The sequence below is a fragment of the Rhopalosiphum maidis genome, chromosome 3 (assembly GCF_003676215.2).
Source record: "Rhopalosiphum maidis isolate BTI-1 chromosome 3, ASM367621v3, whole genome shotgun sequence".
NCBI classification, from domain to species: Eukaryota; Metazoa; Arthropoda; class Insecta; order Hemiptera; family Aphididae; genus Rhopalosiphum; species Rhopalosiphum maidis.
In genome coordinates this window covers 53,278,364-53,290,182 of record NC_040879.1, presented here as the reverse complement: position 1 = coordinate 53,290,182, position 11,819 = coordinate 53,278,364, and the positions used below count along the sequence as shown (strand labels likewise).

Here is an 11,819-nt window from a genome sequence, read left to right as displayed (position 1 = left end):
GTTACAAATTATTCAGAAGTAAATGCTTCTGAAAAATTAGAAAAAGTAATCCCCATAGTGAATTTAGAACAAGCAACTTGTATTGATGCTATAGAGGGTGAAACTTCTATAAATAACTCAGTAGAAGAAGTACCAGAAAAGGAAGAGGAACAAGTTGAAGAAGAAAAAGAAGAAGAAGAAGAAGAAGAAGAAAAAGAAGAAGATGACGACGACGATGACGACGATGACGACGACGACGACGACGAAGATGATGATGATGATGATGATGACGATGGTGGTGGTGGTGGCGGCGGCGGTGGCGGTGGTGGTGATAATGCTGATGCTGACGGAGAAGGAGGAATAGGAGAAGGAGAAGAGAATGGAGAAGGAACAGCTATAAATACTTTAGAAGAGAAAAGTATAAGTTCAAATTATACGAAAATCAATAAAATATTCAAAAAAAAATTATTGACACATTCAATGAAAATAACCAAAGCAGAAAAAAAAACGTTGGTAAGGATTATAAATTCAAAATTTGATCCTGATAAAATAAATTGGAAAAGGTATAAACAATCTACAAGAACGAGATTGTTTCAAATTATCGTATACTTTGGGAGTTTTAGAATGGCACTTTCTGACGAACTTCACTTGGACCGTTTGGGATTGAAAAACGATAAAATATGCGAAATTGATAAACTTTTAAGATCAATAAAAATTGAAGCTGGTCTGTTGCAACAATTTTTTACATTTAATGGAGTAGAAAACTTTTTAATTTGGCCATTAGGTAAAGATATTGTTAATAATATTATTTCACAGAGTAGTCCAACTATTAACATTTTATTCAGTTTTGTTAAAGATATAATTACTAAATTTTGTGATAAAGTAAAAGTTTTCTTACACAAATCTGGTTTAAAAATCGTACTGAACAAAGAATCTCTTTTTGAAAAATTATCTAATGATCAAATAGGAAAAGATGGTTTTAATACTAAGCTATCATTGGAATATGAAAATTGTCCAACTCCGTCATCATCAGTTAATATTGATGAATTTTCAACTGATGTGCCAGAAAAATTAAACACTGAACATTTAAATTTAACAAAAACATCATTTTGTATTGATAAAAACAGTTCTAATGAAGAAATATGTCAGAGTATGATTACAATTTTAAAATCGGATGATTCTATCCTCCAATCTTGGATAGAGTGTAATGACTCGAAAAAGTTCAAATCCAAACTCCTACAAGCTGGCGTTACATTACCAATAGAAGAAAGCAATACTGTACATTGTTCAAAATTTGTTGAAATATATGTAAGATGGTTTTGTGAAGAATACCTTCAAGGTGACAAATTTTATAAATTGGCTTTAAGTATCTTGAAAAATATTTCTTTTCATATCAATACTGTTGGCGAATGTACAAACACAAAAGTTGAAATGGCAATTAATAACGCGTTAATCATATTGTACCATGATCCATGCTTCGCAAAAGCGTACGAATCATATCTTGATGCGAAAAATTCTCCTAAGTGTTCGTCTAGTTCAAGATATGAAAATTCAAGTGTTGACAAAGATCGCAGTGATTATAAAGATGTTAATACTAAGTGTATTGAAGAAGAAAACATTGAACCAAATATAAATGTTCAAACGAATGCTATGGACACCGATAATGCTGGAATAACATCTATTACTAGTGATACTTCCACATCTAATGTGTTAGATGAATTGAATAATGTTCAAGTGAGTGATTCAAATTCTTTAAATGCCCAATGTTCTAACGATTTTATTCACGATTTTACAAAATTATTAAGTGAAAATGATGATGGCGCGTCTAATAATTTATTTGAAAATATTGATGTTGATGAAAATAATCCATTTAACACTGACTTGATAAATATCGATGATTCTAATTGTAATCCACTGCAGTTCAATGAATCTAATCCATTTGATGATTTTCCAATGACTAATTTATTCGACGATAATATTCCACTTGAAACTCATTCGGTTAATGATATGTTAGGAATAAACTTACAGTTTCAACAAGATAAGAACACGGAAGAAGTTTCACTGATATCCTCATGTGATCAACTTGTTAATTATGCTGTGAGCGATGAAATCAGTCTCGATGAGCTTAATACGGCGGCAGTTAGTGACGAATATGGTTTTGACAATGCTGGGGTACTATTGCCGCCTTACAATTGAGTGCTGTCTTGTATATCAAAAAACAAATTGTAAAAAATAGTTAAGTTAAAGATTACTAACTAAAATATATCAGTACGCTTTTGTTCATAATTAATAACTTTTATGTATGACAGTGATATCTTTTTTACGTTTAAATATTATCATAAACATTAAAATGTTGTCTAAATTGAATAGTGAAGAGTGGAACATCTTTTGTAACCGTGAAGAACATTCCAATAAAGATACAAAAACAATTACACAAACAAACAATGATAATATTTTTATTAAACCATGTTCTGTATATTTGGGCCCCCAAATTAATATGGATGTATTGAAGGAGTATGCCAGAAAACCACCAGAGGAACCTACATTTGGTCTGAACCAAAGATACCCCAAACGAACAAAAAATGAAACTATTCAAGAACGACTTAGTAATTACATAGGACCATTTGATATCGAACGTCTTACTAGCCAATCAAACAATGAGTTATTTAAATCTAGAAGGCTCAATTATAGTAACATTTATAACACTTCATTCAAATATTCAAGATTGAATCCAGGGGTTGTTTTGGATTTTCTTAGAGTGCCGTCTTTAAATAAACTCACGACGCTATTAGATTTAATGTATAATGAATCTTTACATCGTTTGTGCTCAAATGACTTAAGAGGACGTGAAAAATGTATTCGAACGTCCAAAGAACTCAAAAATTTTTTATTTGATTTATGTTATCAAAAATTCATTCAATTTTGGGGACCTGACGTACAGTTTTCTAAGGGTAAATTGGATTTATTTATCTTAAAAGAATACAAACGACTCAGACGTTCATTAATTAAACATTCAAAACGTAATACAACTATAAATAACATGAGCTTAAGAAGATTAATAATTCGCAATGGATGTTTAACAAGGTATGCTAAGAAACCACAAATAATTAGATGTTTTTATATAATTAATACCTTCTGTACAATCCTAGTGAAAAAGTTTTGCAGACTAATTCATAGGGGGCTTATGAAAAAGATGTATCGCAGAAATTATAGTAAAGATATGAGAAGAACATTATTGTCTAATTGTATACACCCTGATAATGAAATACTGCGTTTAAAACTCTATCATGAAGGTACGACCAATAGAAAAACATTTATGGAAGTTGTTAATGATTACAAACAAATAACAAAAAGTGGTAGACTAAATTTTTTTCAACTATCCGATGTACAATTTGCTTATGAAAGTATACTTGAACCTGGAGAAAGTATAGATAAATCAGATTTAGATAAATGTGCAAATGAAAGTTATAATTATGAATGTTTTCAAAGCGGCACTGAAATAAATCACATTAGGTTTTCTATAAATCATAATAAGTTTAATGATGATGACTTTGATTTACATTTAGATGATTGTAATATTAAACCAGAGAATGTATTAAATGATTTGTACATGCTTCCTTCTTTTACTGGTTTCTTATCAACCTCCATTGACAATAACTTCAACAACTATAATGACAAGACTGAAAAACTTCCAGAAGATTTAATTGAATGGGTTGGCGAAGTTCGATCTCGTAATTACTTTATTTTCAATGATGAAAATAACGAAGCGGAAACTACTGAAGATAATTCAAAAAATGTATCTATCGAAGAAATAGAGAAAGAAGTTCATTTAGAATGTACATCCAACGAAGACTATAATATTGAAAATGAAAAGGAAACTCCGAGTCATTGTTTAGAAGAAGTTAAAACGTCCACTGATAGTTTAGAACAAGAAATAACAGTCACGAACAATCAAGAAGATAGGGACATTTCTACCGATAATTTGGAGAGAAAATATGTTACAAATTATTCAGAAGTAAATGCTTCTGAAAAATTAGAAAAAGTAATCCCCATAGTGAATTTAGAACAAGCAACTTGTATTGATGCTATAGAGGGTGAAACTTCTATAAATAACTCAGTAGAAGAAGTACCAGAAAAGGAAGAGGAACAAGTTGAAGAAGAAAAAGAAGAAGAAGAAGAAGAAGAAGAAAAAGAAGAAGATGACGACGACGATGACGACGATGACGACGACGACGACGACGAAGATGATGATGATGATGATGATGACGATGGTGGTGGTGGTGGCGGCGGCGGTGGCGGTGGTGGTGATAATGCTGATGCTGACGGAGAAGGAGGAATAGGAGAAGGAGAAGAGAATGGAGAAGGAACAGCTATAAATACTTTAGAAGAGAAAAGTATAAGTTCAAATTATACGAAAATCAATAAAATATTCAAAAAAAAATTATTGACACATTCAATGAAAATAACCAAAGCAGAAAAAAAAACGTTGGTAAGGATTATAAATTCAAAATTTGATCCTGATAAAATAAATTGGAAAAGGTATAAACAATCTACAAGAACGAGATTGTTTCAAATTATCGTATACTTTGGGAGTTTTAGAATGGCACTTTCTGACGAACTTCACTTGGACCGTTTGGGATTGAAAAACGATAAAATATGCGAAATTGATAAACTTTTAAGATCAATAAAAATTGAAGCTGGTCTGTTGCAACAATTTTTTACATTTAATGGAGTAGAAAACTTTTTAATTTGGCCATTAGGTAAAGATATTGTTAATAATATTATTTCACAGAGTAGTCCAACTATTAACATTTTATTCAGTTTTGTTAAAGATATAATTACTAAATTTTGTGATAAAGTAAAAGTTTTCTTACACAAATCTGGTTTAAAAATCGTACTGAACAAAGAATCTCTTTTTGAAAAATTATCTAATGATCAAATAGGAAAAGATGGTTTTAATACTAAGCTATCATTGGAATATGAAAATTGTCCAACTCCGTCATCATCAGTTAATATTGATGAATTTTCAACTGATGTGCCAGAAAAATTAAACACTGAACATTTAAATTTAACAAAAACATCATTTTGTATTGATAAAAACAGTTCTAATGAAGAAATATGTCAGAGTATGATTACAATTTTAAAATCGGATGATTCTATCCTCCAATCTTGGATAGAGTGTAATGACTCGAAAAAGTTCAAATCCAAACTCCTACAAGCTGGCGTTACATTACCAATAGAAGAAAGCAATACTGTACATTGTTCAAAATTTGTTGAAATATATGTAAGATGGTTTTGTGAAGAATACCTTCAAGGTGACAAATTTTATAAATTGGCTTTAAGTATCTTGAAAAATATTTCTTTTCATATCAATACTGTTGGCGAATGTACAAACACAAAAGTTGAAATGGCAATTAATAACGCGTTAATCATATTGTACCATGATCCATGCTTCGCAAAAGCGTACGAATCATATCTTGATGCGAAAAATTCTCCTAAGTGTTCGTCTAGTTCAAGATATGAAAATTCAAGTGTTGACAAAGATCGCAGTGATTATAAAGATGTTAATACTAAGTGTATTGAAGAAGAAAACATTGAACCAAATATAAATGTTCAAACGAATGCTATGGACACCGATAATGCTGGAATAACATCTATTACTAGTGATACTTCCACATCTAATGTGTTAGATGAATTGAATAATGTTCAAGTGAGTGATTCAAATTCTTTAAATGCCCAATGTTCTAACGATTTTATTCACGATTTTACAAAATTATTAAGTGAAAATGATGATGGCGCGTCTAATAATTTATTTGAAAATATTGATGTTGATGAAAATAATCCATTTAACACTGACTTGATAAATATCGATGATTCTAATTGTAATCCACTGCAGTTCAATGAATCTAATCCATTTGATGATTTTCCAATGACTAATTTATTCGACGATAATATTCCACTTGAAACTCATTCGGTTAATGATATGTTAGGAATAAACTTACAGTTTCAACAAGATAAGAACACGGAAGAAGTTTCACTGATATCCTCATGTGATCAACTTGTTAATTATGCTGTGAGCGATGAAATCAGTCTCGATGAGCTTAATACGGCGGCAGTTAGTGACGAATATGGTTTTGACAATGCTGGGGTACTATTGCCGCCTTACAATTGAGTGCTGTCTTGTATATCAAAAAACAAATTGTAAAAAATAGTTAAGTTAAAGATTACTAACTAAAATATATCAGTACGCTTTTGTTCATAATTAATAACTTTTATTTTCAATGAAATGTTAAACTTCACTTTTACCATATTTATTATAATATTTGTCAAATTAATTGTTTTAATTTTGAACACTACAATTCATAAAATGTGTGATTTTTTTAAACATTTTTAGTTTTGTTGATATGAATTTTAATATTCATATAAGATGTAAAAATTTATTTCATACATTTTTATAGGTCATATATATTTTTTTTTTTTTTTTTAATAATGGGTTGCATTTATATTATTGTCTATTATATATTATCTTGAATTGTATATAAAATAATATTACATATAGTACAAAAAGTAGGTAGTAAGAATTATTTATTATTTAAATTTTTTTTTCAACAATTTGATTATAAATTAAGATTAGGTTAAATTAAAATAATTTAAAATGAGTTTAAAATTGTTATTATTACAAATGTTACATAAACTGTTAAATTGTTTAGAAATAATGGTTATTTAATTTGAAAATCTAAATGAATCATACCTAATTCTTCTGTAATTTAAGAATTACAATCATATTGTTAGTCAATTTCATACAATTATTCTTTATGAAATAATGTCAGAAATTATTGATAGGCTCCACCTATGGTGCTTTATACATTTTATTACCTTTTATTGTTTATTTATGTTATTTGATTAGTCAAAAAAGTGTTTTGTTTTTTTTTTTTAATTTTAATATCAGATATATAATTTATATTTTTCCGTTGTATCAACTGCTATAATATGTTATTTATGTCAATAGATCTTGAAACATAGAATGATGAATTATGTATTAATTATTTTGTTTTTTGTTACGATTCATATTATATCGTTTTAAACAATTTACTTATAACGTACTTATAATATTTTAGTACCTGTTTATGTTAAATGATGTTCTTTAATACCAGCACACTTGTTGTATTTTTGTCTATATGTTTTTATGTGCGTGGTGTGATATTTAATTAAATAAGTATTAATACATTCGGATTGTAAATGTATTTTTGTAATCTGGTTCAGTGGACGCATTTTTCCAAAACAATTAAATTTTAGTCCACATTAAAGACGTCATTTGGGTACGTTTTATGCCTAAGTGTTAAGACTGATAAAATAATATATATTATATCTACTATATTGTACTTTTGTTTGCTGAGTTCGATTTGTTGTGAGGTGGTTTCTGTAAGAATCAGATTCATAAAATGCTTATTCAGCTAATTATTGCTCAAAGCACACCGACATCAAATTGAGTTCCTAATCATTATTTGATATAATCTTGTAGGCACTTGATGATTTTTATTATATTTACATAAAATTATAAGTGCTAAGAAAAAAATGTATCAGTTCTCTATTATATGTAATTCTATTTGGTTTTACTCTTATATCATAATTATTTAATCGAGTTACTATATTATTATTGTCTGAATTTAACTGTAATTTAATAAATAATGATAAAATCATAATTTATTATGTGCTATAAGTGTGTCTATAATAATGTTTCGATCTAATATATGTGTTTGAATACAGATTTCTTATCGAGTTCTAACTGTTTTTAATAATATTCAATATCCTACAAATATTTCCCGTCGTTCCCATGTGCCATTTCAGGGTGTCGGTTATCACCACATCCCCACCAAAATAAAAAAAAAGTTATAAATATATAATGTATACAATATAATTTAATAATATATTATATGCAGACATACAGCAGTATATAATATATACCAACTACAGCATGTGAAATAAAAAAAAAACCGCATGTACAAACTAGCAGAGTATGCTACAGCGCTACAGCCTTCACGGTCAAACTAGTTGCTGCATCTATAAAAACCAAAAAAAAAAAAATATTGCACGCGTAGGTAAGTATTATACGCGATTATTCCTGATGGTCGGCAGTAAATAATAAGCATAAGATTCTCCGAATTTTATCATTTTCTGCACAAATTTATATCACTGACTCTTCGCAGTAATACACGGTGCAGTGGTTTCCAATTAATGGCGGATCAATGTAAGGAAGCGCGGTATGTGCGTTTGACAATGCGACTGAGCCGCGGTCCCTGCAGGTGTATGACGCGGTGTCACGGGAGAATAATATATCAACGTAGTCCCCCGGATCAATATTTTTAATCTGTGGCTTCATACTAATTATTAGGAACCACTAATATAGCGTATACCTGTGTAGATACGATCATTGATCCGCTTACGTTTTAGCGATTTAAGAAACAATATTTCCATATCGCGCAGGCGAGCAAACTTACTTCGTTAGTGGTCAGGTTTAAACCTACTACGGACAAGATGGAGTTGACGATTGTTCTAGATAATTCTTCCATAGCAGATTAACAAGTATTGTGCTTTATTATTGCTCCAACAAAACAACACTAAGTTGACCTGTAATTATTGGCGATCGTAGGCACTGTTTGTAAATCATAAATATTAAAGATAAATTTTTTACCTACACGGAGTACGTGGTACTATTGAACGTTTACGAATGAAAAAAAACACATGATTTCTGTGTTATATTCTACGGAAGACTGGATAGTGTGATGAAAAACCTGCAGGATGGCGACCAAGACTACTAAGTAGTAAGTACCCAATTACCTATACTTGATAGCAACTTGAAATAAATAAAAAAAATGATTTTTTTATCAGGATGTTAAACATAACAACTTATTATAGTTATTGGCTATTGTAGACCCGTTAAAAATTAAATTTAAATAATAATTAAAAATTTAAAATATACTATTTAGTTTGGTATTCACTGTTCAGTTGAGGTTGACAGTAGTGTTGCACTTAATTATCTTAAAAGTTTAAAACTAAATTTTAACTCATTCAGATTTATAAAAATGTATTGTATAACTGCATTATGCAAACCGTTTAGGAGACATATGATTTTTTTTTTATTCAAACCATTTATAAAATATTTAATCAACGACAAAATTCATATTTTTTTTTAAAAACTAGATTATAATTTTTAAATTTGTTTTTTTTATGCACAGCCGAATTTATGTTCGTTGCCAATGACAACAATTATATTATATAATACATATATATATATATATATATATATACATAAACAATAGGTTTTCGTAAGCCTACGGTCAACTATATTCAACATTTATGCGTTGAAAAGTAAAAAATAAGTAATACAGAGCAGCCCATGGCTCTACGGATCTTTCAGAATCTTTTGACAAATACACTGTGGTTGACAACTGTGGATTTATGTAAGGCCACAGCCCATAAAGGTCATTCGTTTAAGGCCTTTAATTTTATATTGTAGACATATTGATTAATTTACACCGATTCTACATAGCTTTGAATATTAATATACAATATATTCAAGTAGAAAAACACTTAACAGTTATTGATTTGCAGTAAGTTTTAAATAACATATCATCGTGTCGTAAAAACAGCGTCAGTGGGTCACCTTGGCATTAGCCATTATTATAGTATTACACTACCTATGTTTATAAATACATGAGCCCGAATCAACGTATACATAACGAGTGTGCTTAACTGTAACGTTAACAAATTCCATCGATTTGTATATACATATAATGAAAAATCAAAACGTTTTTGCAAATTGTAATAGCCAATTGGTACTAGGTATCATATCATATAAAACATGTAAACAATCCTTGGGTATTTGAATTCGGTATTATTTTCTAAATCCCCCACAAAATATTGATGCAATTAACAGTGTTCCGTTCACATCATTATATTGAAGTTTTTATTATATGTTGTCAGTCATATACCTTTGTTCTATGCTGTTTGGTAATTTTTCGCAATTTCCTTAACAGAAGCTCAAAAATTATACACGCATTGTAAAATTAACGAATTAATATTTTTCACTGACAAAGTTGCATACACTTACGTTACCTATACGTCTTATTGGTTAGGTCAGCGGTTCTCAAACTTTTTTTTTACGCACCACTTAAGTATATTATCTATCAGTCGCGTACCACTAATGATTAAAAATAGAACGATCCAAATTCCAAATTGTATTGTTAAATACATTTATTTTAAATAATAAAGCAGTAAAATACTACAACTATAGTATAATTATTTTTAATTTATTAGTTTTTTTAAAATAAGATATGAATTAAATAATTGAATGGGTTTATTATCCAAAAACGGCCCTCCGCGTATCACCATGTAATCTTTCGCGTGCCACTAGTAGTACGCGTACCACAGTTTGATAACCGATTGGTTAGGTAATAATTTGTATGTGTAATAATAGTGTAAAATGTATACCTTAATATTTCTTGAATAAAAATCAATATTACTATTTAAATGATATGGTAAGGTAAATAAAAAATAAATAATCATAAAAAAAGGATTTCTTGGATTTTTTTACCATTAATTATACTTCATTCTATACCAACTGTTACTGCCGAGTTCAAAATTTGTACTAAAATATTTCCTAGGGAAAATCAATTTTCCCGCAAGGGCGTCAGTGTAACGTTACTTACACCACAGTTAGTAAATAATTGATGCGTTCTCATTTGTAACAGGCCACGACTCCATAATTTTTTGTTAATTTGTATAATTTGTTAAAACGAGTTTGTACTTTCTAAGCATATAAACAAATTATTTCTTTGTTTTTTTTTAATTGGCAATTATGATCAACGTATTTTTAATTACACATTAATAATAACTTTGATAGTATAGCAGTCTTTAATTTGAAAATATTTTGTATATATAATACAACCATATAATTACTTTTTTTTTGAAATGCAAATTCAATTTATATATGTGTAAAATGCACAACAAATTCTGTAACTTATTTTTCATTGACTAAAAAGTAGTAAAAACTAAAAATTAATTCATAATTCGTTTTAAATTATTATTTATAAATTTATCCGTATAACGTATTTCAAACAACTATCTATTAGACGTATCCATGATATGTCAGAATTAAAATCTTGGTGACTTTTGAAGTATTCTAACATGATTTAGTATGCTTGCCGACTTGTATCCATATCCGTATTTCGGCTTTTTCAAGAAGAGACTTGTGACTATACTTGAATGGTTAAATTTAATTTAAATAGTACAATATTCATGCTCTTCGTTCTGAACTCAATCATTCGTCATGTGTTATTAATTATTTGATAAAACATGCGGTTACACCGTACGATATGTGTGTTATATCATTTGATTTATACATGTATATATCACAGGATTCCAAACAGTGTATTATGGTATTTTATTTTTTAACCATTCATAAATTATAAAACATGTAATATAATACGTATTAAATAACCAAAAACAAACATTTTTCAACACTTCTTTATCTCAACTAAACAGTAATACCAAACTTATAGGCACACAATAAACAGTAGTAAGTAGTTATATTGGAAGTAATTGGGAACGAGGTGTACTATATCCAACTTTATAATATTAAATGTGATTATGCGATATTATTATTTTTCTTATATGATATACAAAATATAAATTGTAGGACATTTTTATACACGTTATACAGAATGCCAGGTTTACCAAACGTCGTCGTTCGAAACTAATAGCGGAATTATTATTATGATGAACTAAGAGTAATGACTTATGACTAACGGACGGCCGACGATTGAATAACAATGACGCGG

General features: G+C 29.0%; 1 protein-coding gene across 1 annotated transcript; it reads left to right on the top strand.

Moving 5' to 3' along the window:
- The first annotated feature begins 2,329 nt into the window (after nucleotides 1–2,329).
- LOC114253680 lies at nucleotides 2,330–6,151 on the top strand. Its single transcript, XM_028188662.1, has 2 exons — nucleotides 2,330–3,976; nucleotides 4,334–6,151. The coding sequence occupies exons 1-2, from the start codon at nucleotides 2,330–2,332 to the stop codon at nucleotides 6,149–6,151; spliced, it is 3,465 nt and encodes a 1,154-aa protein (XP_028044463.1).
- The last annotated feature ends 5,668 nt before the right edge of the window (nucleotides 6,152–11,819 follow it).

Excerpts from the sequence above, each read along its gene's own strand:
- LOC114253680 (XM_028188662.1), top strand. The coding sequence starts at position 2,330 with ATGTTGTCTAAATTGAATAGTGAAGAGTGGAACATCTTTTGTAACCGT. Across the intron at positions 3,977-4,333 it reads ATAATTTGGAGAGAAAATAT|AATGGAGAAGGAACAGCTAT; the intron begins GTTACAAATTAT and ends GAAGGAGAAGAG.